The following is a 27,849-nucleotide window of genomic DNA, read 5'->3' as shown; positions in this document are numbered from 1 at the left end:
AATACTTTACAGTTCGAAATGTTGTAACTGGAAAGAATGTTTTAATAATGAGTTTCATTTGGAGTTTTTTTGAAACCTCAAACGAAGACAACATGGTTGGTGAATTTTTTACCGTTGGATTCTTCTTTCAAGTTACTTTTTCAGAAGAAATTATTGCTAATTGAATCATTCGTAAAATGGTTTGTTTAAATGGGAGAAGCATTTTAGTAAATTAAATATTGGTTTTGTTTTTTTTTTTTTAAATTGTATGATGGTTTTGAACGTAAAACATGTAAATAAGTATTCGTAGTGAACCAACAAAACACACGAGGAAGTAACTGCTAAATATATATTTTTATTAGTCGAGTCCATGTATAAATCTGCTTATAAAATATATAAAGACTTACAAGGCACAGAGCTTAACTTATACAACAGTTTGAGATTATTGTCTTTTACTCATGCAGGCAATGCTATTAATTGTTCATATAAAACATAAAATGAACCATCGACGCCCTCTAAATTGTTATCAATATAAAATCGGTTATTAACTAGGTACCTCATGGCAAAAGCAACAACCCTTAATAAAATCATCCTTAAAAAATAAGTTAATAAATAAGCGCTTAATACATTCGTTAAATCTGCATAAAAAGTAGAAAAAAATATTGTTATAAAAAACCGCTGGGCAGATCATGAGATGATCGAACAACAATAATAATTACATACAGTATCACCTATGATAAAATGCCATAATACAATCGATCGATCACAGAACAATAACATAGTAATGAAAGCACAGTAGAAAATCAATTTACGAACAATTTACAATGAACAGACGCAAGGAACTGATTGAAGAAGTAGGAGTTTGATGAGAAGGAACATTTTCGTGAAGAAATTTCAATCCTCGTCCTTGAAACGTCTGTAGATGGACTGTACGTAGGTGAAGACGCATTTCCAATCCGGCTTTCGGGTGGCTACCATGTCGTCGACGTCAAGAAGCGGTGCTATGTCCGCCTTCTCACTGGAGAATGTTTAAAGATCCATTGTAAACCGTAAATAAGATGCGGAAAATACTCACTCGGCCACTTTGAAGGCGAGCGTGAAATTGTGTCTGCGATTTTTGGGCGAGAGGGCATGGTAGTCGAAAGCGTCCGGCAGGAAATGGTGTACGAGGGCGCAGAAAGCTAATCCGTCTGCCCAGCTGGTGGAGAAGTTGTCTAGTTGGATGTTCTGTAAAACGGACAAGTCAAAACCGTTCCGACGCTCATCCGAGCAGCGACACGCTTTTAGTCATGCCAAAGAGAAACACAAACTGCTGGTTAAACAAAGCGACACAAAAGACACACGACACCCGATTGTCATACCTCATACTCCTTAGTCTTCATTCTGCACCAGTGTAAGAGCCTATCTTTGATGGTGCTAGCGCTCTGACTCACTGCCGGATCAGTGAATTTAAAAAGGGGGCCACTGCCGGAGGGAGTCTTAGGGGTACTGCAGACCGAGCCAAGCATTAGTCAGTTGAAAGCGACGTGAAGCAAGTTAATTGAAATATTCGGAAGTGGGGTTGTTACGGGGGCGGCGCTTACCTCGGAGAGTTAAGGCTGTTCTGCTTGTCCAGTTGCCGGAATTTGGCGAAAGGAGACATCGGCTTCTTCGACTGGACCTGCTGGGTCGTGGTCACCCTCGTCACTGCAAAAATCGTCGTTATTCCAAAATGCAAAAAGAGTTTAATGCGTTGTACTTACCTTGAGAGGTCGTGACGGGTCCCTCCGTGAAGGTTTTCTTAACGTGAGTGGCTCCTGCAAACAAGAGATTTTTTTAAAGATAGGTGTACATCGATGGAAGAATTGAATTAATCACGTGATAAAACTAAATCTGGTTAAGAACAAAACAGAACAAAGGTATTAATCGGGTGCAAAACAAGATGAGGGGTGGGTTTGAAGACAAGAAGCTGGCACGCCATAGCAAGTGCTTTGTTTAATCGTGAAGATGTAAATGCGGCTTGTACAGTGTTACATGAGTGTGCCATCTGAAGACGCATTTACACGACGTCGTGTAGAAAATGTGGCGCTGGCGTGGCTGGCTGGCGTATTATACACAAGGTTGGGGGGTTCACAGTTAATGGGTGCGCACACCAACACACTCTCACCCTGTGGCATAATCTCGACGACCCCCTTTGTTCAAAATGTGCCGCGATTGGTGTGCGCACTCCAAACACACCAATCACCGACGCCTATTTCTCCTCAACAACACAATAAACAACTTCTAGTAGGGTTTTTTCGATAACAACGGACGGGTTTCGTTCGACTAAAAACTCTTACAATCTAAACATTAAAAACAACTTCCACGCAGGAATGGAATGCACAGGTGCTGTTCCTTACTTGGCCTCTTCTCTACTACGAGCTAGACTTGAACAAGTCTTCGAAAGCTTTGTCGACGTTGTTCTCGTCTAGTAAATCGGGACAGACGATGTCGGGCAGGGTCCGGCTTCTGGACAAAGCCGACGGTTGCCGGTACACCTTCTCCGACGTCTTCAGTCGATTGATCGACCTCTTCACGACCTTGCTCTCTTGTCTGGCGAGGTTGTCGTTGGAAGAGGTCCGCGAGAGAGACTGGGGCGATTTGCTGCCCCCGTTGAAGAACGCCTCCATCGTCCTCCTCTTATGGGCCATCTCGTCCTTGCTCATCCCAGCTTCGAACTGCTTGGGCACCGCCAAAGAGTGACTCGATTTCGATTTTGACACCATCCGAGCGTTCGGAGACGCTCTCGGTGAGGGTTTGTGCAGCGGTTGTTGGTTTTGCAAGCAGATCTGGTTCCACGACTCGGCTTTGTTCGATATTTGGGCTGGGTTGGGAGGTCGTGGAGACTCGGGTTGAGGCACGTTAATCACAGGAATTTGGAACTTCGACGTCACTATCGACTCACCGTTGTCGTTAATCTCGAGAGACTCGACAGGAGCGCCGCGTTTGTTGCTTCTGTAATTGTAGCTGTTGGAGGAAACGGATTCTCTACTCTTGTAAGAGAAACTGTGAGGAGAGATCGGTTTCGGGAGCTCTTCACGAGGTCTGTATGTGAAGCTGTTTGGAGAAACGATCCTGGGAGGCTCCCTAGGTCTGTAATTGTAGTTCGTGGAAGAAACAATATTTGGGGGCTCTTCTCTCTCCTTGTACGTACTACTCTTCGACGGAGAAGTAGGTGACCCCCTCACGTTTCTATAGTTTTCTTCATTTCTACAATTGTAATTCGCCGGTGAAGCCATTTTGTCAGACTCTCCTTTAGTCTTGAAGCTGGGACTCATCGGTGGTGTCATTTTTTGCAATTCCTTCTCCAACATCTTTTGAGGAGAACTATCCGGTCTTGGACTGACCTTCTGAAGCGTATTTCTGAGGCTTAAAGCTGCAGCCATGTCGTGCTCGTCTCTGTTCATGGGCGACTTCTGTCGAACTGTCGTCGCCTGCTGACACACTGGCCCCGTCATCACCCTACTGTTGACAGCGTTATACTCTTTCAGATTCTCAACTGACAATTGACTCTGTATCTTCGGAGTTTGGGTCTGAACTGGTTCTTTCCTAGGTTCAGGTCTTTCTTCTCGCGGTTTCTCAATATAATTTGATTGTGGCGTTTGCACTTGAGGTTGATATTGGTAAGTTGAGGTGTACTGCGGTTCGTTGTATTGTTGAGTTTTGTCTGAATAATAGTAGTCATAGGCGGTCTTTGGCTGACTGGTGTGTTCGTAGTTTTCGTGTGGAGTGGAACGTTCAGGCTCTTGTTGTGGAATATGTTGATACACTGGATTTGGATGATTGTCTTGTTGCTCTGAACGTTCAGTTTCATACTGAGGAACATGTTGATAAACTGGTTGCGGACGATTGTCTTGTTGATTCTCAGATAAATATCTTTCACCTTGAGGTTGAGGATACACATAATGCTGAGTTTGAGGTACCGATTGATATTGTTGAGTTTGAGGCACCGATTGATATTGTTGAGTTTGGGACACCGATTGATATTGTTGATTTTGAGGTACCGATTGATATTGTTGATTTTGAGGCACCGATTGATACTGTTGCTTCTGAGGCACTGACTGATACTGTTGCTTTGGAGGTACCGCCTGATACTGTTGCTTTGGCGGTACCGCCTCATACTGTTGCTTCTGCAGTACCGCCTGATACTGTTGCTTCTGCGGTACCGCCTGATACTGTTGATTCTGATACACGTACTGTTGATTTTGCGGATAGTACTGTTGAGACGTCGCAGAATACCGATTGTGAGCGTTATACTGCGGATTATATTCTTGGCGAGTCTTGTACTGTTGATGATAATTTTGCGGCTTCTCTGGTTGAGAACTGTACTTCACAGTACTGTAAGTCGAATAGTCTGGATTTCTCCCGTCTATATTGTCGTACTGCCCACTCAACTGCCTCACCATATTATTATTCTTCTGCTCTACAGTTTTCACGAGATACGGTGCACTCAGTCTCTCAGGAGCTTGCTGCTGGAACGGCAGTACCACTTTGTCTTTGCTCAACTTTCTCGGTTTCACAGGAATCGGTTCTTGGTGGTGTTGAGAAGGATTCTCGAATTTAGAAGCTGCCAGACTCAAGACGCGACTTTCTCCAGGACTGGTGACCCAAGGCTTCAACGAGGACTCGCTCGACGGTTTGGGAGGACTGTACAAGAAAAGAGGTGAGTCCAAGTCTTTCTCCTTGGCTTCTGTTTTAAGAGGCGTTTTGGATATTTGAAGAGTGGGAGGTGTTTTCTTCGGCAAAGGCTTGAATGCAGACTGCGGAGCGTGCGAAAACTTGTTGACTGGAAGAGGTTGAGGCACAAACTTGTACGTCTTCTCGTTGTGCGGTTCGAACGCCTTCACCTTCAACGATCCTGTCACGATGTTTTTGTCATTTTGGGTACTGCTCCAAGGCACTTTCTGCGCTTGTTTTTGCTTCTCCTCGAACATTTGTCTCAGATTTCTTGCGCTTTGCTTGCTGATTTTTGGTCCGTCGTACTTTGGACCTGTCGTGACTGCATCGTCAGCGGTTTTCCAGAACTGGCGAGCCGAATTCTGCGATTGGACAGTACCGGATGACGCCTTTTCGAAAGCTGTCTTGATGTTGCCAAACTTATTGTTCCAGATGTTTCCAGGGTTGCTCTCAGGTTTCGACCAAAGAGAGTTTTTCGTTTGGACAACCTTCGACGGAGTATCTTCGTTGTGTTTGTTGATGAAAGCCAAAAATTTCTTGTCGTTGTCAGTTTTCGGCTCAAACACAGGTACAGTATGTTTTCCTCCGGGGTTCCCAACCCTAATCGGTCCTCTCAATGCTAAATAATTGCTCCTTCTTCTCTGATGATAATCTTCATCTGGGAGAGAACAGTCGCTGTCGTCGTCATCTTCATAAAACTTCAAAGGTTTTGGTATGTCGATAGTGTTGGCTCTCTTCATTTTCAGCTTCTTGGTATTAAACTTGTTACTCTTGTCTTCAACAACAACCGGTTTTTGCTGCAGATAGATGGGATTGCTTTGCATGACAACATCAGGTTGAGGTAGACTTTGATACGCTTCTTCAGGAACTTCTTTCTTCTCATCCTGTTTTATAGCAAGCGCCTTCACAGTAGTATCTTCATCTGTTTCTTCAGATTCCAACAGATTTTCCGTGCTTTTTCTTGCCGCTGCGTGCTGTATAGCTTGTTGTACCGATTTAATGCTAACATCTCCAGATGAAGATCTCTGAATCTTTTGGTCATCTAGTGAGATAGATCTGTAGGAGAAATCTGGTTTCTTTTCAACGTCTTCGTTGAAGAGAAGATCCAGACATTCGGATGCATCAGTGGGTGTCTGCACCGAAGAAGAATTTCCCGACACAGTACTGTTAGAACTACTGAAAGGCTTAGCAACTGCGTTCTTTACCACAGTCTTCTGGGGCAAAAAGGGCTTGAACGAAGCCGTCGAATTTTGCCCCACGCTTCCTTCAGAGTTCTGTTTTTGCAACAACGAAATCTTCGACTGATTCGGAGTCAACTCGTGCAGAGAAATCTCCTCGATCAGTCTTCTAGCATCTGCCAGTTCCTCACTGCTGACCCCCACAGTGTGTCTGTCGGGCCGCTGCCGCCTCCTGAAGCGACTTTGAACACTCGACCGCCTCTCTTGCGACGGTACGGAGGCGGCAAGGCCGGCTTGCAGCTTCGTGACCAGTTGAAGAAGAGAAGTACGCCGTTCTGGTGTTATGTCAGTAGCGTCATCGCGTAAATTCTCCGATAACTTGTCTAGTGCGCTTTGCACTTCCGCTATCAGACCATTGCGTTGGTCTTCGCCCGATTCCGTTCCTGAATCGGCAGTTTGTTCGTTATCAGGTGCTTCGAGTAAGCCCTGTAGAAGAGGAAGTAGTTGAGACTCACCCTCGAAAGTCGTACCGATTTGATCCTGACTGGCCTTCTCTACTAATTCTGTGCAAGCTGGAAAAAATCGTTAGAAGAGGAGGGATCGTTCGTGGTTGGTCTTTACCTTCTTGTTCCGCCATCACTTGGCGCAGTCTAGCTCTGATCTGTCGGCGTTCTTCGTAGTCCGTGCTCTGTTCCAGCTGGAAAAGGGCTCAGTACTAAGGGTGGAGTCTCTTTGGCTACTTACCAATAGTCTCAAGGTTTGCTCGTCCCACACTGACTCTAACTCCTCTTCGCTGACAGGGTGTTGGAAGGTGCGGGTTTTCGTAACTGGTTTTCCTCCTTCCTGCAGAAAAAAAATACTCGTGACCATATTAGGCTTGTATCGAGAAAAAATAAATTCATCTTCACTCTAGTTCATGTAAAAAAAATGATAAAGTCTTCTACATTCTTGTTTTATTTTCTGACGCAGTGAAAATCTCGTCTGGAGATTTTACCACGTCGCGCCAAGTGCATAAAAACAAATCGTGTTCTGGTTTTGTTGATTTACGATTAACATAAAACACGCACGTTTATTTGCGCATCAAACATTTCTCCAAATCATGCGAGTCAAATCTGTCATCTAGTGCGCGCAATTTCCCAAAAGCGAAAACTGTCATTTTTAGAAACTTCTTTTGTGAGTTTTGGCAGTGGTAAATTTATTTTTACAGGCTGCACTTGCGTCACATGACATTAGTGCCAATTTTAACCGCGAAAAATTCTTTATACCACGAAAATACGTGCAGGTGCGTTTAAGTCCAAGTGAGGAAGTGTCGAGGAAAAAATATCTCTTGACTCAAGGAGTTTTTTTTTGGGAGTTCAGCGACACTCTAAATATATTGTTCTTTTAAAAATAATTTGGCGAAATTGGCGTTTATTTCGGTACCGAGTTAATTAGGCGAGGGGAATGCAGGACCAGGAAATGGGCGATTCGATTGGTGCCAAGTCGGGTCCACACGGGGGCAAGAATCCGGAAGAGCGTTTCATCATCCGAAATTAAATCATTTCGGCGATTTAAAAGAGTGCAGCATTCTGATGCGGTGGACGGACTTTAGTCCTCCCACTGTCTTTTTCTGTCGAGGACAAGGACGCCGAGCGTCGCGACGCTGCGCATGTCCCACCGAAGACGACTTATCGACGCCTATTTTGGTTAGAACCACCACGAAACGTTCTGCTGGCGTTCGTCCCGCACGAAATTCGCACATTATTCGGACAAGTCGGAGAGTAGCAAATGGTACCGGAGATGACTGTCAGGTTTTGGACAAAGAGTTCTGCGTCTTACCCTCGGTATTTTTGGAAACTGCGCGCAATCACTAATTTGGAGTCACTTCCTGCAACTTTCCCTCCACCCGAAATAGACCGGACTAAATCGGGATTTGTGCGTGCGAGGTGGTACCCTTCAGTACCCTCGCCTCACAATCACAGTTTGGCCGGTACTAACCCGGAAAATATCGAGTGGTGCAGCTATCCGATGCATTTCTTAATGGTACTATAAATACGGTTACTAATTATAGCGCTACTAATACAAACACGCCGCTTGGAGACAAGAACCAGACGAAGAAATGGCAAAATTCGCCTCACCTGATTCGACTTGTTAATCCAGAAAATTTTGGAAATTTTCGACCGGTGCGGTGTTGCGAGCTCACTGCACTGAAATTCGACGGCCACTGAGGGCCGACACCGACAATCTGAACGAGCGTCGTCGTGTTTTGACGTCATCCGTCCAAAATTAGTAGCGCCGCGTCTTTAATTTGCAACGGAGCACCACATAAGTCGGCAACCTTACCGTTGGTGCGCTCGGGAACTCACCGTGATCGTTGTTGTGACTTTCGTGATTCGCTTGGAGTTGGTCGTCGTCGACGAGGCCTTCACGTTGGACTCGATGCCGGAGAGGATGACTTGGGCGCCGAGGAATTTGTTGAGGAGGCCGCGGGCTTCGATGTCTTCGGCGGTGTCGCCCTCGCGGACGTCTGCAATTGGGAAATTAGTGGAGCGGTGGCTGCTTTGGGAAGTCTGGCGAATTGGGCTATTTCGGGAGACGGTGTTTTGGTTCCTTGTACTCGGTTGACAAAGGTTGCGTTTGTTGTTTCAAGGTTTTTGTCTTCTTTTGAAATCGTTCGACTAAAGTGCCGAGTCAACATTTCTCGACGTCTTTTAGCACAAAAGCTGTTTATTACTTTGATCAAAACACTTTACGACTCATTAAATCTTGCTTACACAATGACGACAAATTAGGATCCATAAAATGCTACTGAATGACAGAACAATACTCTGACCGCAAGGATCCCATATTGGACCTATTTTACTTTTTACAACATTTTTTTTTGTTATTTTTGACAGTGTACGTCTTCGTCTCTTTAAAAATTCCATCTTAAAATCTGAATTTGTTGTTTCTTATGATAATTTATCGCCTTCAAAATATTTTCCAAAACATTTGACGTATGTGAAAGTGTTTTGTATTTATGACAGCAATAAAACTTCTTATTCTTATTATTATTGTCAACAAACTGCATAAACATCCAAAGCATTTGACATTTATGGTTAGGATGTTCTACGCAAGTTCTGCTAAGATAAACATAAATATAGTTTCCTACCATATTTATTTATATTAGATGCATGCATAATGTCACAAGAAGTTTTCCATTGACATCATGTTTTAACTTGCTCGTTGTGTGCAATTGCGAATTTGAACGACTGAATGGTAAGAGATAACGAGAGTAGTGAGCTACTAAATGTAAAAATATTTTTCGGGAAGGGAAAAAAAAAATTAAAGAATAAAAAAAATGAAAATATATAGAAAGTGGATATCGGAGTGGAGAGAAAATTTTGATGAAGAGATAAAATTGAAAACGCTGCAGCAAAAAATAAAACAGCAAAGAAGGAGCAAGAAAGAGAAAGAAATACAGATTTGGCAAGAAAAATAGAGATTCGAAGAATGAAAGAGACAAAAAGGAAGAATAAAAAGACAAAGGAAAAGAGATTTTTTGTTGAAATGAGTTTTAAATCTAAAAATAATAATAAGTGTAAAATAGATTAAATTAAAAAGTAAGCGTTTATGAACAATAAGAGAGTAAGATGGAAATTTTTTGTGATTCTGAAATATTCTTTGACATGCATAAGTGATTTATGGAAATTACGAAAAAGTTAAATATAAGACGATAAGTATTTAGAAAAGAAGAAATTAGGAATTGGAAAAAATATAAGAATAAAGATATGCAAGAAACTATCGACAACGCTAGACTAAGAGATATCTACAAAGAATAAAGCACAAAGAAGTATTTAGGATAGTAAATTAATACATATATGGAATGTGAGGAAGTGAAGAAGAAATGGGTGTCCAGGACAATTTAGAATTATTTTGGTGATAAATTAGTAAGAAAAATACAACAGAAAATGTAAAAAAAATAATGGTAGGTAACAAAAAATTATGAAAAAATAAAAGATGATAGAATAGTACTTGGTAGAAAAAAATTATTGAGTTGAGTCGTGTAAATCGAATATACGAATAGAAAGAACAAAGAATTTAAGAGTAAAACAAAAGTTAATGTAAATATAAAAAGGGGTCAAGCTCAAATGAACTGTTGGAAAAAGATAAATCAAAAAGACTTGAAGCACTGTGGAATTAGATAGTTTTCCTGGAAAGGTTAGCGCTTTTATTATGCTCGAAGACTTGCTATATCTGTATAGATTTGTTCAATTTTACGTCAAATCTGACACAACAACAGTCGACTCCTTATCTACCGAATTATGTTCAATCGAAGACCGAACACTCGCAGAACAAAACTGAAGTACCTAACTTGTTAAAATGAAGAAAAATTAGAATACTGAATGGCCAAACCTTCCGATTTCATCCTAGAGATGACATCCTGGACTCCTGTGACTTTGCTGCGATTTGTCAAAAAGGTTTCGCCAGCCACGGTCCTCGTAGATGTCTTCATTGTCACAGTCCTCTCAGTCGAGCCCTCGCGACTATCACCGCTACTTCCAGAATCCTTGAAGCTAGATGTGCGCAAGATCAATCCTGCCTTGGGGTAGGACGACTGCCTTTCACTCTTCGAGGTTTCAACTGAAGGGAGAGTCAACATCGATTGAAAAAATGATAAGTCACGCTTTACACAAATTATGAAAGAAAAGAGAAACATTTCACTTTACCAGCATTTTCGATAAATTTCTGCGACAGTGCCTTAACTGATCCCCGTCTGGTAACCTTAGTTGTTCTGGTTTCAGTTTCGTCTTCGATTGCTTCGCAGATTTCTTTCTTCTTTTTGGAGTTTGTTAGATTCTTTAGTGAGGGAGTGTCTTTGTAACCGAACTTTTGTGTAGTGGTTATGCTTGTGACACCTTTGTTTTTCGTATCTTCGTTTCTTCCCAAGTCTCTGGGGTCGGTCGAGTATTTCGTCACGCTGATCTCCCCAACAGGTTCTTGCCCGTTTTCGGAATAGTATTGGCTCCTTATCACCGTTCCTTGAACTAAAATCGCATATTGATCAAAGTTACCAAACCACGAAAATTTTGAAAATCGTTAACCATTACACGAATTACGACCGTTTTATTTTTCGAACAACGTCAACTTCATGACTTTAGAGCCAACAGTTTTAGACACCATAGACCATCAAAACCTTGATGGTTTCAAGTTGGCCAACCACTTTCCAGATTTCGTAAAATATTTACCTTTAGTTGTGTCAGTTTTATTCCTCGCTCTCAAAGCTTTCAAACCAAATAGCGGACTACCATTCTCATCTGTAGGCCCTACTCCGTAACTCGATGTGATTATGTCAGTTGGTTTAGCCTCTTTCACCGGACTAGATCTGGACTTCTTCGAAGTAGTCGTAGTCGAGCTCTTCGTCGTTGTAACCGAAGTATTCGCAACTTTCTTCAAATTCCTTTGTTTTACCCATTCAGGTGTATTATCTTCGACGGTGGTTTTAGAAGACGGCGAAGTTTTCTTCAGTTGCGTTTGGAAGAGTTTTGTTATCTTGCTGGACTTTTCCGGGGACTTTCCGCGAAGTTCTGGACTTTGACTCCGTCTTGTCACTCGACTAGGTTTAGTTTCCGGACTTTGACTTTTTCTTGTACTTCTCACAGGTTTGCTTTCAGGACTTTCACTCCTCTTAGGCGCTCGAGTCGATTTAGTTTCCGGACTTTGACTTCTTCTTCCCATTCGACTTGGCTTCATTTCCGGAGTTTGACTTCTTCTTCCTACTCGACTTGGTTTCATTTCTGGGCTTTGACTCCTTCTAGTAGCATAACTTCTTCTAACATCAGGACTTGGACTTCTTCTTACCACCTTAGTATATTCGGAAGAGCTCCTACGTTCGTTGTAAGCATACGATGAATGGTATTCCGTCGTTCTTTCGGTAGTTTCTCTTGACTGCTTCACGACTTTTGCGGGACTCGTATCTCGAACTGTGGTTCTCCTGATAACTTCTTCTAACTTGTCTTCTGTTATCAACTTCTTAACTAGTCGTATTTGCGTTCTGATCTTTCTTCTTACCTCATAATCAATAATTTTTTCCAACTAAAAAATCAAATAAGACAAACCTTAACAAACCACAACACCTATAAACTTACCAACAGTTCTAATATTTCCATATCATATATTTCCTCAATGTCCGCTTCTGTGACTTCTTCAGGAGACACTCGACTCCTTCCAGAAGGCGCACTCGTGCTTACAACTCTTCCCGAGTCAGTCCGTCTCAGAGAAACTCCAAATTTGGTTTGTCGAACATCTGTAGCTTCCTCATTCTTGACTGTTGTGTACTTCTTGCTGCTTTGATTAATTTGACTGATATTATCCCGATGAGGACTATTTGGTCTTAAACTTCTATCCAACGGTCTCATATACCCAGGAACATCCCCATCAGGTGACTGCGACCGTCTACTGATCACATCGTGACTCTTGTCTGGTGATCTGGGTCTCGACTGCGCCTTCTCCAAGAGCAATTTCGTCGATTTTAACACTTTATGATCTTCCTCATTTTCATAGTCCAGCTTTCTAACAGTTTCAGTTTTGTTGATCTTTCTTCCTTCGAAAACTGACGGACGGCTTAGAATGTCACGCTGTTTGAGAACCTGCTGGTCTTTGTTGATATTTTCAAACAACGCTTTTGCCTTCTTCACACTCTCAGTACTTCTTAGTCGGCTAGAAGGACTCAAAACCCTCTTAGGTTCGTCCTCCGTTGGTCTCTTTGTTGATTTTGGAGTGGAGTCGGCAAGTTTCGGAGAACTGTCTCTTCGTCCATATTTCTCTTCGTGAACTTCTGTCCTAATAGAAGAGTACTGATTAGATGGTCTTCTTATTGGTGTTGTTTCTTCTTCGGCTGGTCGTCTTGCTGACCGCGGAGAAGAATCCGTCAGTTTTGGAGAGCTGCCTCTTCTCGGATACTTCTCTTCTTGTACTTCTGTCTTAACAGACGAGTACTGACCAGATGGTTTCCTTGTTGGTGTAGTTTCCTTCGATGGTACCTTCCTGTAGAATTCTTCCTGTTTGGTATCCATTTTTGAAAGAGATACAGACTGCCTGGAGTCACTAGTCAATCTGTCACTAGTATTGATGAATTTAGAAACTTTATCAGATACACTCAACAAACATTCATCTCTTTTGATATTCTCGTCGACATCGTCAAAGTTAGGTCTCTTGACTTTCTGAGCTGGTTCCTTCTGACTCGTGACCACCTTCTCAGCAGTTGTGATAAAATGAGCAACTTTGTCAGACACGCTGACCTCATCGTCTGGATAGTACTGACATTTTGGACTCTTGGGTCTTTGCGGAAGATCTTGCGGCGTCGTCAGTTGTTCAGCAGTATTGATAAACTTGTTGACTTTTTCAGACACACTCAACAAACATTCGTCTGATTCTAGATCTTCACTCACCTCCAATTTGGGTCGTTCTACTTTTGGAGCAGGTCCTTGTTTTGGTTTCCTGATTTTGCCTGTTGTATCTAAGAACTTGTTAATTTTCTTGTCCACGCTTAACAGACTTATGTCAGTTTCATCCACCAGATTAACGCTAGATGTGTCTTCAATTTCAGTAATCCTGCTGAATTCTGTAACGTCCTGGCCTTCTAGAATTGGAATGTCCGATAGCTTCTTGGGCTTGCGTTTGAGACTAGAATCGTCTGGTTCTGCTATCTGGTCAGGATATCTCGGAGTTGACTCATCATCCGAGGACACAGGCAAAGGACAGATGCGGTCCGGAGTTGGTTCTCTTGAAGATTTAGATCTTTGCAAGTCCACGATCACTTCCCGTTCATTTGTTTCATTATTGATTATGATAGATTTGGTAGTAATGCACTTCTCTTGTTTTGTTTTCGATGGTAGCAGTTCAGGTTTAGATGTTCCTCTAACTGGAGTTTTGCTTTCTGTTTTCTTCTTAACTACTTGATCACTAGTTGTACGAGTGATCTTTCCCTTTTTGAAAGTTGTTGAAATTTCTTGTGTCAATTCGCCGTCTAAGCTATCTACGATCGATTCCTCGTCAGATGAGACATTTCCATTTTGCAATTTTGGTTTCTTGGTGATCACTTTAGACGGTTTTGGTGCAGATGTTGTTTTAGTTGTTGGAGTTTTGGTAGGAGATTTAGTCGGACTTGTCCTCGTAGTAGGATTAACTGTTATGGTGGTGGTAACAACATGACGTTTTGGAGTTTTTTGTTCGGTTATAGTTCGCCTAGTTTCAGTTTCCGTCACTGTTTTAGACACTACTTTTTGAGGGCTCTTTTCAATGGGTTTTCTAGTTTTTCGTTCTTCAGGCTTAATAGGTTGTGGTCGCCTTGTAGTGGGAGCTTTCTTCGACACATCTCCATTAACAGTAGACTTAACAACTTTCTTATTAATCGTGTCGTCAATCCTGTGGGTTCTGATGTGGACACGATTGTCTTCTTTGTTTTCATTCATATTTTCAATATCATAAAGAGTTATTTTTTGAGCGGTTTTTTTCATATCCTTTAATTTAGTTTTCTCATCGGTAACTCTTCTCGCGGTCTTAGAGTCCGTTTTTGAGGTGACAGTAGTAGTGGTGGTATTAGTGGTTCTACCAGTAGTATTAATAGTATTTTTCTCTGTTAGAGGTTTCTTCATAGGTGATGTAGCTCTAGGAGAACTGTACTTGTTGATAGTGACGTTACTGTCTTTTCTTTCATTTTCAATAAATAGTTCTTGTGGCTTTCTCGGCGAATCTTTCTTTACAGTTTTAGTCTGAGTCCTGGTTCCAGTTTCCATCACTTCCCGATTTAGAGTAGTTTGAGTTTCCTTTCTGCTTAGGTCAGTTCTCTGAATCTCATCATCTCTGCACAACTGACTTATAAATTTCTTTGTGGCTAAGGGCTCATCAACTGGAACTCTTCCTTCCAATTCTGATATTCTCTTAACTGTTTGAATTTCTTCTACTTCTTCATTTTCCTCATCTGTTTCTGATGAAGATGTTGAATCTGTTCTTTTCTTTGGTTTTTTAATTGGAGATGTTGGTCTAATTTTTCCAGGCTGTTCTAATTTTCCTGGTACCTTCTTGATTGGTGATGGTTCTTTTTGAGTTTTGGGTGATCCCCTGTTAATCTTGTTTTTATCTGGAGTTTCTTTTTCAGGAACTTTTTTAATCTGAGAAGGAAATTCGTCAGTTTTTGAAGAATCTTTCTTTGGTCGGACTTTTTCAGGAGCTTTTTCTGGTGATTTTTTGTCAGTGGGTTTCTTCTCAGGGGACTTGCTCACCTGAGATGGGAACTCGTTCAGATTTGGTTTCTCCTTTTGTGGTTGTTTAGTGAATGGTTCTTCTTCATCTTCAACGTTTGAAGGCGTTAATTTGCAAGTGTAAGTTTTAGGACGAATTCTCTCAGGAGATTCATCATGTTCTCCATATTTTGGAATCTTGCTCGGATATTTTCCTGAAGGATATTCTCTTAACGGTTCTTTGTCAATGACAGTTCTTTCAGGCAACTGTTGTGACGGTTCCTTTTCGGGCGATTTTCTAATTTGAGATGGAAATTCATTAATTTGAGGACTCTCTCTTTGAGGAACTTTCCTTTCAGGATACGGTTCCAACGGTTCCTTCTCAGGTGATCTTCTAATCTGAGAAGGAAATTCAGAAACTTTTGGAGCTTCTTTAGCAGGAGTTTTCCGTTCAGGATACGGCTCTAACGGTTCTTTTTCAGGTGATCTTCTGATTTGAGAAGGAAATTCAGATACTTTTGGACCTTCCTTGACAGGAGCTTTCTTTTCAGGGAATGGTTCCAATGGTTCTCTTTCAGGTTGTTTTCTAACCTGCGAAGGAAATTCAGAAACTTTTGGACCGTCTTTGACAGGAAGTTTCTTTTCAGGATATGGTTCCAACGGTTCCTTCTCAGTTGATTTTCTAATCTGAGAAGGAAATTCAGAAACCTTTGGACCTTCCTTCGCAGGACCTCTCTTTTCAGGATATGGTTCCAAAGGCTCTTTCTCATATGGTTTTCTAACTTGTGAAGGAAACTCGCAAATTTGTTCGAACGGTTCATCTTCTGGTGACTTTTTCTCGCCGATTCTGGGAACTCCTTTCAATGGAGTTTTCTTTTCGGGATACTGTTCCAAAGGTTCTCTTTCCGGTAATTTTCTAATCTGAGAAGGAAACTCACTCACTTTTGGACCCTCTTTTTCAGGCCTCGTCTTCTCAGGGTAAGCTTCTAAAGGTTCTTTCTCAGGTACCCGTTTAATCTGCGATGGAAACTCGCTTATTTTCGGACCATCTTTTATAGGCATCTTCTTTTCAGGGTAGGGCTCCAGTACTTCTTTTTCAGGTGATCTTCTGATCTGAGAAGGAAACTCGGAAACTTTTGGACCTTCTTTTGTCGGTACTTTCTTTTCAGGATATGGTTCAAGAGGTTCCTTCTCGGGTGATTTTCTAATCTGCGAGGGAAACTCACAAATTTTTGGACCTTCTTTCAGAGGACTCTTCCTCTCAGGATACGGCTCCAAAGGTTCTTTCTCAGATGGTTTCCTGATTTGTGAAGGAAATTCATTTATTGTTGGACCCTCTCTCTTTGGAATGTTCTTTTCAGGATACGGCTCCAAATCTTCCTTTTCCGGTACTTTTCTAATCTGAGAAGGAAATTCTGAAATTTTTGGACCCTCTTTCACAGGACTCTTCTTCTCAGGATATTGACGAGAAGGTTCTTTTTCTGGAGATTTCCTTACTTGAGAAGGAAACTCGCTAATCTTCGGTCCTTCCTTTACAGGACTCTTCTTTTCAGGATATTGCCCCAAAGGTTCCTTCTCCGATACTCGTCTAACCTGGGAAGGAAACTCGTTAATCTTAGTAGTGTCCTTCACAGGACTCTTCCTGTCAGGAGAACGTGTCACAGATTGTTTTTCGGGAGATCGTCGAACTTGCGACGGAAATTCATCAACTTTAGGAGCAGCTTTCGTGGGACTCTTTCTTTGAACAGGCTCACTCATCTTCTTCTCAGGTGACTTTCTAGTCGGCGAAGAAATCTCTTTATTGGGACTCGATTTCTCAAGAGTAGTTTTTGTTGTTGTTTTTTTCGTTGTAACTCTCTCCAAACTGTTCTTCCTCTGCTCGGTTTGATTCGAGATTCCTAAAATTTGTCGACATCTTTCTTCGTAAGTGTCAGTTCTTTTGAACGGTCTATCAGATTTCGGAGACACATCTTTCGTCGGAGAAATATTTCTCAAGCTGCCAGTTCTAGGAACCTCTCTAGGACTGCTCTTCTTGGGCGAGGTGTCAGTCAGTGGAGAAGTTGGCGACCGATCAGTCACTCTCTTTGTAGTTCTTCTGGTGATTTCCAAACTAGCTGGTCTCGATTTTGTGACTACTGTAGTCTCGTTGGTGTCCAAATCTGTCACGATATCAGTGTTTCTGATAAACTCGATGTCACTAGCGATACTCGTTGGAGACGGACTTCTAGATCTCGTTCTCGGTTTGTTCTTCCTTCTAGTCAAAGTACTGCTATCAATTTCTGTAGTATTGTGTTTTCGCGTAATTCTATCTGTATTAGTTCTAGTTTTGGTGATGGTTTCGTGACTTGTGGCTTTTCTAGGCGAAGTACTACGCCTTTCCGGTGATAGTCTCGAAGGGTGTCGATTTTTCTCAGGACTAGTACTGCTGCGCAAGGAATTGGTACTAGTCCTCAAGCTGCGACTAGGCGACGAACATTTACTGATCCTGTCAGGACTGACAGCTCTCAAAGATCTAGCGAAAGCGTCATGCGTGGGACTAACATCGACGCTGATTCTCTTATTGGTGAACTCAGTTCTGTACGTGGTCTCGTATTGTCCTTCCGTAGGTTTAGGCTTGTCAGAAAGCTCAGATTTTCCAGGTTTTATAGGTTGACGTCTTTCAGGAAGTTCGTACTTTTCGTCAGGTTTAGGACGTCTGTCTGGAATGTCAGATTTCTTCTCAGGCTGCTCCACTGGCTTGGGTTGCTTTTCTCGAGTCACGACTCTAACCTGTTCGGGAGCTTTCGGTACCATTCTGTTCGTAGTATCTTCTTGTTCAATGGTTATAAACTTCTCATTAGCTTCATGACGATTGACTCTATCAGTGGTGTGTTGTTCAACTTGTCTCTTCGCATCTCTCAAATTGTCAACGTGTTTGATAACTGTCGTCTTACTAGTGGTACTAGTTGTCGAATCGTCAACAACTTGCGGTCTGAAATCATCAACATGTTTGATAACTGTCGTCTTGGTAGTGGTGGTTCTTGAATCGTCAACAACCTGCGGTCTAAAATCGTCGACTTGTTTGGTAACTGTCGTCTTGGTAGTAGTACTAGTTCTCGAATCGTCAACAACTTGCGGTCTGAAATCGTCGACTTGTTTGGTAACTATCGTCTTAGTAACGGTACTAGTTCTGGAATCATCAACTGGTCGATCCTTCACATCGTAAATATTCTTCACAACTGTTGTCTTTACTATGGCAGATTTGGCATCACTTGTGTTACAAGCGTTGACGTTTGTGTCAAAAGTATTCTTCACCACTCTAGTCGTACTTGTTACAGTTGAATCGTGAGTCGGTTCTTCTCTTGTGTCGTACACTGTTCTAACCACAGTTGTTTTGTTTGTGGTCTTTGCATCATCACGTGGCTCATTTCTCGAGTCGTAGATAATAGTAGATCTAGACGCACCATCGCGAGAGTCCACTTGGTGATCTTTGACAGTTCTTGTGACGGTTCTGGTGGTTGCTGGTTGTAAATCGTCGTACACGTGTCGGGTCACTGTAGTAGAGGTGGTACTGGACGGTTCCGAAATGTATCGAGTACTTTTCGATTCGTTTTGATTCGTTCTCGATTCGCTCGATCTCTGTTGAGTGCTACTACTGTACTGACTGTTTTTAGACGATTGACTCGTAGTTCCACCTTTAACCTCGTATCTGGTGGTGGTGACAGTGGTACCGTCTGGCAAGGTTCTCGTCTCTCGAGTTACTTTAGTCTTTCCTTCGACGAAGTTCGGGTGGTTCTTCAATTCACTGGGAATGTTGTCAGTGTAGGTTTTTCTTGACACCAAGTACTCGTCGTTCTGGTTTTGTGCGATCATTCTAGGAGGTGGAGTTTCAACGACGTCGCCGCTGGTGGAGCGGTGTTCAGTGACGTACTTCGACGAAGACGAAGTCTTGGTGGCGGAACTCCTAAACGAGGAGTTCTCGTCGCCCCCCGCGGCTTCTTGTTTGATAACGGAACTGGAAGATGCTCCCACGGCTTTGGTGAAGTTCTTGTCGTCGCCATCTCTGTACACTGATGCTTGTTGTTCGTTCTTCGCAGCGTAGTCTAGCTTGCCTCCGTCGATTTTCTCGCTGCCGGAAGTCGTGGCGATCTTCGAAGTCGTGAAGGTTTTTCCGTCGTCGCTCTTCTTGTTTGAGCTCACCACCGTCCACCCTTGATTGGCGAGTCCTTTGTCTTTAACAATCAAAAGATTAGCTACAGGAGTACCTCCCACAAGTCCAGATTTCTGTTGAATCTCTCTGGATACAACTCTAAACATGTGTGTCTTTAGCAGCGGGACTCACCGATCACTCTGTAGCTGGCGTCCCTCGTGGGGGACTCCGAGTCCCGGATCTCCTTCGTCTTCATGCTGATGAAGCTGTGGTCGGCTAAGGAGTCGGCGTGTGTGGACGCGGAGCACGACTTGCTCTCGGTCGTCTTCGTGGTGCTCCTCTGGATGTCCGTGTTGACTTCTCCGGAGTTGTAGAAGTCGCGGAGTCTCGCCTCCCGCAGTTTGTACATATGGGCGCGGATTTCCTTCTTGCGGCCGAAGTCTTCGGTATCTTGCCACATCTTGCGGAGGAGGTCTTCGTCGTTGATGAGGGAGACATCCCCCGACGTTCCGCCGGACATTTTCTGCAAATAGATCAGTGTTGACATCACCGTTGTAATGTCCAGCTGGTGGGAGGGGTTACGCAACATCGCGTTCTTAGCTTTATTGCCTCCATGGGCGTGCGGGACTTAAGCTGTTATTAATGGCCGACAAATACTTGGCCCCCAACGCATATTTCATGTCACACTTGTTTGCTAATGGTTTTCGGTTTTGCGGACGTCTCAAATGCGTTTTATAAATATTATTTTCTATTTAACTATTCCTGGATGAATTGTTTTATCTCAGACGACGTCAGAAACCTGGCCGCTTTTCAAGTTCACTATTTTTTATTTAACTCATATGTTGGGTTCGATTTTATGGGAAACAGGTGTCAAAAATCGTAAAGTCTTGACCTTGAAAGTATGAAGTTTACGGATGCAACTGCACAAAAGTGCATCCAGATTTTGACCGATTTCTAATTTTAGGTGCTTCCTCCAGATTGATTTTTTAATTTGCAATCAATAATGACTCACCGGGTTTCTTCCATGTCTTTTTCCCACGCCGGAATAATAATTGTTGATAAAATTGCAAATAAAGCAGACTTCCTACACGCTTGTAAAAATAAAAAAAAATGCGAATTATGAACTCCGTAGGTGAAAAAATAGTTGGCAATGAAAGATTCTATTTTAATTGTGACAATTTTTATTAGGGTCAACAGTTCTGTGTTTCTTTTTTCTCCGACTAAGGTTGTCGAAAATAGACGGCTTGCGATAATAAGAACTTGAGATATTTTCTGATGCAACGGACGCCAAATCATTTTGTCGGGAAAAGTGTGGAAATTGCTCGTTTCCAACAAATATTGGTTTAAGACCGCGTTGATTGTTTTATAGCAAATAAAAAATTACGACAAATGTATCGTGTTTGCTTCAAATGACTAAAACCCAAGTGATAGTTTATTCCACTGCAAAATGACCAGTTTGGTGAAAAAGAACAATTCAGGCTTCGACATAATACACTTTTTCGTTTATTGTTAGCGGAAATTTAATGTTCTGATAAAATACAACTGAAGTCTGTGTGCAATAACTTCGCCGTAAAATTAACCGCACACTGCTAATAATACTTCATAAATAAATTTCCCCTCACGGATCGACTAATCATTGTTTACACTTAAGCTCGTGACAACTGCAGCGACCTATTTGTCTTAACCTAATATGGTTTGTGGCGAAAACTTATTAGTAATCGGCTTTTCAGACGACTTTTATTTGTTTGCGACTTTGATCATTCGACATTATGTGGACGTTTGCGTCTCAAATTTCTTTTTTTATTAATCGCATAAAAGTATGAACCGAAAATCTAATGAACGCTAATATGCTAATTTTGGAAGACATAATTTCATTTAGACTTGATTTAAGAAGAAAGTTAACCTAAACGCAGACAAATATTTACGCAAAATTTTAGCTGAGACTAACCAAATACTTAATACATCTTTAAATGGACACAGTTGCGTAACTAATATAGACTTTCGTTGTGGTGCTAGTTGCGAAGGAAAAATTCTATTTTTTTTTAATTGTAGAAGAGAAGAGTTAAATTGTACCACGAGCACATTATTTCAATTATTGTGATTAGAAGAATATTTTTTATGGAGTGATTACTGTGCGTTTTTAAACATAAACAAATCGCACTGCAGTGTAGGATAAACATGACCTTAAGCTATTTATAATTATCTTTTAGAAACACCTGTGGTTTGAGCTTTATTAAGACTGTTCCAACCGACTCATTACTCAACTAGTAAATTTGATATTGTAGAATTTTACAAAAATAGAACGATGATGTTGTTTAAACAAATAAGGTTTGTTCAGGTTTCGGAATAATTTTTAACGTGAATTACTGCCAACAAAAAATCTGAAAATAGAAGAAAAGTTATGGAATGCGCGATATAATAATTTTGCCTGCGATATCAATCGTAAAAGATTAGATTTATATTTAAAAAAATTTAGTTGGTTGCGTTTTTAGACAATTTTGAGCATTATCTTAAATAACTGTCTAACTTATTGTTCTAGTGATTAAAATTGACATTATAGCTTTTATTGCAATCATTGAATTATTTAATATTGTGTGACATAGTGACCTTCAGAAATCGAGGTCTTCTGAGTGTCAAGGGCAGGAAAGTTATAAATTCGAATTTTTACCATTTTAGGAAGTTAAGAAGTTGTTCATTTCATGCCCCACTAAATGCTAATATGAATTTATTCCAAATGACATTTAATCTGGTTTATATTATTATTGCTTATTAAGAAATGAAACAAAAGTATAATAAAAAAAAACTGTTACTAACATATTTAAAAGCTGAAACATAATAACAATTAATTTTGTATTCATATTTCTGCAGTTGTTTATGTTTAGATTGATATTTATTGTTGATACCTAGTTGTTATAACAGAAAAATATCGATATCTTTGTGTTTCTACATTTATTAGACTTGCTCAGCTCATTTTTTATATTAAAAAATATTTTTCGGCTTCTCTAACTGGTAAACAGACCTTACCTTACCTTTCAATTTAGGTTAAGGTAGCTGCGATTTCCCGACGGATGTTGTAAATTTCTGGGGGAGTACGGTATATTTACGATTAATTTACTCTTTTTACAGTTACTTTAAAATTAAAGTGTTCGTATGATACTTTAATTTAGTGTAAAAATAGTTATTTGTACAACTAGTTATGAAAGTCATACTTTTTTTCATGAATTTGCAGTAAATGAGTGAAAATGAGTAAAAAAAGAGACTTTCATAACGTGTTGCGCATGCTATTTTTTGCATATAAGGAAAAATTTGGCCTAAAAGGATTTATGAAAAATTAAAAAAAAAGCAGGTATGCTTTGACAATAATCTCCAAGGAGATGGAATAAAATGATGCCAAAAAGTACTACTTTCACAAATGTACGGTAGATATCTTCCAGCACTCAAACTAATCAATCCCTCGGCTTCGCCTCGAGCCTGAAACTTAGTTTTCGCGCTGGAAAATACAGCTATTGTACCTTAATTTAAATACATAACTATCATTAAAATATTTCAAATTTAATTAAGAATCTAGGGAAGTAATAATTTTGTTAATATATACATAGTTGGTTTTTCTGTTAACGCCAAATCAAGTGAATTATTTAGCTTATTGGTTTGTTCATCTTAGCTGATAATTGAATTATTTAATATTAAAAAAAAATCTAACTTAGATCATAACAAATTGCCGGAATGTATAGGAATCGTTATGTAAAATAAAATTAATGAAAGGTTAAAGGTTAAAAAATAAAAATTAAAGATAAAAATAAATTATTAATAAATTATTTTGAGAATTTATTCACCTTAAGCTAAAAAATGATTTTTCAGGCCATTCTTCCATAAACTAATTTCAAAATGTTTTTAAATAAAAAATTATAGAGAAAAGTGACAAGCGTAAAATGAGTTATTTGAATAGGAAAAGTTTATATATAGCTTAAATATATTTTAGTAGTTTAGTACACCATTAGGTAATACACAGTGAGTTTTTTTTAAGACTGGCCATAGGGTTTTACATGCTAATTTTTCAACCTCCTGTTAACTTTTATTTTTGTGAAAATTACTAAGCCTAGCGCTGTTTTTTGATTAAAATAGTTATTTACATAATTAGTGGGATAAAAGCAATATTACAGGACTCGAGTGTGAAGATTGCAGATGACGAGGGCGTTAGCCCGAGTTCATCTGTAATCTCACGAGTCGTGATACTTAAATGGTTATAATAGACAATTTACAAACAAAATGTTATTGGTAAAAATCCACAAAATAGTCTGAATTTACACTATCCCACCTCCACCCGGCGGCACGGCAATTTTGCCGGAGTACATACACTATTACGGATATTACTATCAAGTAATAGTGCACTGCTTATCAACATAATTACCGGCGTCTCGCCTCCGCATTTTGACTTTGTTGTGTATTATGTTCTGTATCAATGTTAAGGAATTTCCTCACGATGTGACATGAGTATAATAATATACCTTTTTGAATTTCAACTACCAATGTGTTATTTAAATCCAGAATTTTTAAATTTTTAAAAAGAGATTGCGGTACTATTCCCGTTGCTGAAATTACAAGTGGTAAAATCGAAATTTTTTCTAAACACCAAAGATTTCTCATAGCGACGGACAGCTCTAAATATTTATTAATTTTTGTGTTATATGTCTGTGAATATTACTTTAATAAGAATAGATTCATTATTAATGTAATAACAAGGTTCTTTACTTCAATAAAAATTAAATGAAATGTTCAAAATCGCCTCCATAGGCAATTAAGCAATTACACAATCAATTACATATTAAAATTACAAATATCAGGTGAAATTTTAGCCTACTGAAAATTTAAAATTGAACCAAACGGAATTCAAAAAATGTCTTTTTGCTAGCTTATTCCTTGCTTCTGGTTATTAAATTGAAATTGCTTCAATACAGTATCATATCCCACAACTTTACTACAAAACTGGGTTGAATATTTTCATGAGGACAAAAGTTAACAGGGGGTTGCAAAATTAGCATGTAAAACCCTATGGCCAGTCTTAAAAAACTCACTGTATGTAGTAGATTTTTTTATTTTTCAAATGCCAAATAATAGTTGAAGAGAAATGTTTTCGACAATTCTCTATAAATGTAAGGAGTGAAAATGTTTTTGTACGTATTAAAAAGGCAATTTAGTTAAATACAAAAAAAAAATCATAATAAAAATTAATTTTACTCCTTATATCCAATTTATCATAAAAAAGTTCATTATGGAACAGAAAAAACTTGAATAATCGCCTGGAAAATGTTTATCGATATTAAGAACTTAATAACAAATAATTCACAAATTTCTTTATCTAAAAGTTTTATTGATCTATGTATTCTACAAATGTTGAATGTGACAAATTGTCGTTATATCACCACGTCCAAAATAGTACATTATTTAACGGGTTTGTGTGTAAATTGGGCTCTTTATGGCAGGAGTGGGCCAGTTTAAAATGAGCGCCATAAAGAGCCCAATTTACACACGAATGAGTTGAATACGACATTTTTTTGTTCGACGAGCCCCGTAAAGGCTCCAAATCGCTTAACATCTTTAAAATTAGCTTGACGTTTCGTTTTGACAGGTTGCGACATTTATCAAAATCCGTTCACACAGGAGAAAATTCTCAAATTCTGACAGTGTCGACTCAAAAATTTGTTTTGAGGATATGAAAGAACAGTTATTCATACAAAACATGCAAGAAAAGATAAATTGGTTGATTTTCAAAAAGTTTAGTTTGTAGTGTAAGTAAATTTACTTAATTAATTTCGCTATTCGTGACTTCTTTGAATGTAATTAATTTGAACTTTGAAGTAATTAATTGCGTTGCTTCAATCATTTTAATTAAATTACATAGTTGGTCTCAAAGCTAACATAACGGTATGAACTGAAATAAAAATAGAATCTAAAATAGAAACATTTCTACGAATTCAGAGAGTGCAAAGAAATATTTATTGAGATCAGGTAGTTGCAACAACAGATTATTCAAAAGTTTCTGTTACATAATAAAATAAAGAAGAAAAAAAAAACAAATGCAAAACCACAAATGATGCTTAACTTAATTTGGGTATTCTGATTTTTTCCAATAGTTGCAACACATATTTTCATATTAAAAAAAACTTTGTACAAAAATCCTATGTAGCCAATCAACCGTTCGTTATGTTACTTACATATTTATCGAACAATTAAATTGTATTAAAGAATTTAATTGTGCTTCATTATTAATTTAAATTTATCTCATTTTTTCCAATAATACATTTTTGCCTAAATCTTACATATTTGTCGAAACAGATTTTTTAACAAGTTCTCCTAATTTAGTGGAAATTACTAGTTAAGACGGAAAAATACATATTCTGTTTACAATTGAAAAACATTTTGCAATTGGATTAAAAATGTAACTAAACAATTTTCATTCTAAAATTTTTTGAAGAAAAGATTTTTAAATATTTGTTTCACGTAGCACTAATGAGTTTTACAATTGCCAGTTATACAGGGTGATTCTGAAATAAGTTTGGAAAAAAACCCGGTAATTGGTGATGAGAAGGTCATAGACAAAAAAAAAAGTTCTTATATAAGTTTTTTCGTTTTCGAGATACAAATGTTTGAAAATTTGGTCAAAATTGCTTGTACGCTGCTGAGTTAAAGATCATTAATCGATTATCCTGGTAGTTTAGCAACAATAATAATCAAAGGTAAAAGGTGCCCGTCAGTCACAAAGGTGACATTATTTCTTTCGGTCATTTCCATAGGAACATTTACAAAACAGTGTGCTTGCACCTACGACTTTATTGTGGCGTTGATGTAACAATGGTTGCTAATGAAGGGAACAAATTCAGACAAATTTGATTTCACCCCCAAAAGTCATTTACGCAGAATTATTTTGTGTCAAGGATACTCCACTTTTTTTCCAAACTTATTTCACAATCACCCTGTATACATAGTGTTGTCAAATCATTTTTAATTTTTGTTTTATTTGCTACTGGGAAAATATAAAAGTTCCTATTGCCATTTTAAAGTATACTGAACTTGCATTTTTTTCCAATTTTTGGATGTTTGTTGGAAACTTAAATTTGTGTATTATAACATGACAGTCCACAAAGGCAATAATGATGAAAATATGTATCTTACATGTCACAATTAAATTGCATTAAATAATTTCATTGCGATTCATTATTAATTTAAGCGAATTTTTTTCCAATACATTTTTATATAAATCTTCCATTTGTCGCACCAGAACCGAATTTTCAACAAGTTCTCTTACTTTAGTGGAAATGATTTGTTATCACATGAAAACAGTTTGTTTACAATCACGAACCACATTTTTTAAACGTGCAAACACCCATCTGGCATGCCATTAATGTTTTCGTTGCAAACCTGAGTCATTTTGAAAGTGAATGCGCTTTATCGGTTCGTTTCTATTACCATAAACTCCCGGAGAAAATCTCGTATGGTCAATGTTACATAACAAATCTCCCATTTTAATCGTCTCTTTGTTTAGTAATTATCGGCGCAATGAATTCGTCATCTCCTGTCAGTATCACGAGGTGCTAACGATAAAAATGGAATCGTTCCCATAAATCAAACCCAGCTCTTTCATAATTGCCTCGTTGTCTTCTCCGACTGAACAACAACACATCGACATATTTGCCGATGAAGAGCGACGATTGCGCAAAACTTGTCACGGTCGTCTGGAAAAGCGTAAACTCACAGCCATATACGGCAGCGCCAAATTTGGGCAAATAGGCCATAAAGCAACACCGCCCCGGGACAAGTGACATGCACACAATTTGTCACAACAATAACAAATTCGTTATGTAACAAACGAGCTATTTTTAACCGTGGAACACAATCTCGCATTAGCATAAGTGCCCGGAGCGCTGCATCCGGAGCCGAAATTCGGACGGAGATTTGTGACCAGAAAAGGCGAAGATCCGCGAGTTTGTTTGTAAATAGGCGGCCGTAAAAGGCGAAGTTGTGATGTCAGCGCGTGGGCGCGACGGCACTGTGATCTAACTTTTGCAAAATTTTGAGTTGGCTTTGATGAGTCACGCGGGTAGGATGGGTTTATGGCGATTTGTCACAAAAACGTTTGGTGGCTCGTCACAAATGTCACAACTTCGAAAACAGGACGAGTTGACTTTGGAAAAATGCGCAAAGTAGGCGCGTCTCACTGGAAGGTGCCGACTCTAGCTTACCAGGAATTAGTCTCGTGTGGTGGGCGACGGTCACTAGCACTCAAAAATTTTTCGAAAACACTGCAAAAGTCAAAAAGTGATAACGAGGCAATAATATCGTCGTGTGTTGGTGCGCTTGCCGGTGGCCGACTGACTGGTTCGTTAAAGAACTGACCATGAAGGTGGGATCTTCGCAGGGACACCCCGGCGTGGTCAGCAGACACCTCCAAAGAGGTGTCCCCCTCTTGACGTGACGTCATTCCTGCAACTGGCGCCCACTCACTTATCGTGCATTCTGGGACGGTTTTTTTTCCAGCGTTGGTCTAATGGTGCTGGATTTGATCAAGGTTGGCCGTGTATGGTACTGTGCGTTATGCATTTTTTTTATGGGCATTGCGGGTGCATGGGTGGCGCGCCACTCAAAAATTGGCAAGTCTCAAGTAAAAAGAATC

At 39.7% G+C, this 27,849-nt stretch overlaps 1 protein-coding gene across 3 annotated transcripts; it reads right to left on the bottom strand.

Moving 5' to 3' along the window:
- Nucleotides 1-314: 314 nt before the first annotated feature.
- LOC138139308 (titin-like) lies at nt 315-27,578 on the bottom strand. 3 transcript variants are annotated; one of them, XM_069059534.1, is made up of 15 exons: nt 27,419-27,578; nt 19,374-19,704; nt 11,960-19,263; nt 11,060-11,906; nt 10,541-10,858; nt 10,227-10,454; nt 8,198-8,358; nt 6,597-6,695; nt 6,474-6,549; nt 6,368-6,424; nt 1,722-1,775; nt 1,563-1,665; nt 1,341-1,467; nt 1,055-1,206; nt 315-997 (listed from the first exon to the last, which is right to left on the bottom strand). In XM_069059534.1, exons 2-15 carry the CDS (start codon nt 19,699-19,701, stop codon nt 874-876), a joined length of 9,978 nt encoding a protein of 3,325 aa, XP_068915635.1. In that variant the 5' UTR covers nt 19,702-19,704; nt 27,419-27,578; the 3' UTR covers nt 315-873. The 3 variants fall into 3 exon arrangements, with proteins under 3 accessions (XP_068915635.1, XP_068915636.1, XP_068915637.1); XM_069059535.1 differs by lacking the exon at nt 6,368-6,424; XM_069059536.1 differs by lacking the exons at nt 315-997; nt 1,341-1,467 and having other exon boundaries at nt 1,089-1,206.
- Between the last annotated feature and the right edge of the window lie 271 nt (nt 27,579-27,849).

This window comes from Tenebrio molitor, chromosome 9, assembly GCF_963966145.1.
Source record: "Tenebrio molitor chromosome 9, icTenMoli1.1, whole genome shotgun sequence".
Lineage (NCBI taxonomy): Eukaryota > Metazoa > Arthropoda > Insecta > Coleoptera > Tenebrionidae > Tenebrio > Tenebrio molitor.
This window is presented reverse-complemented; position numbering and strand designations above follow the sequence as displayed.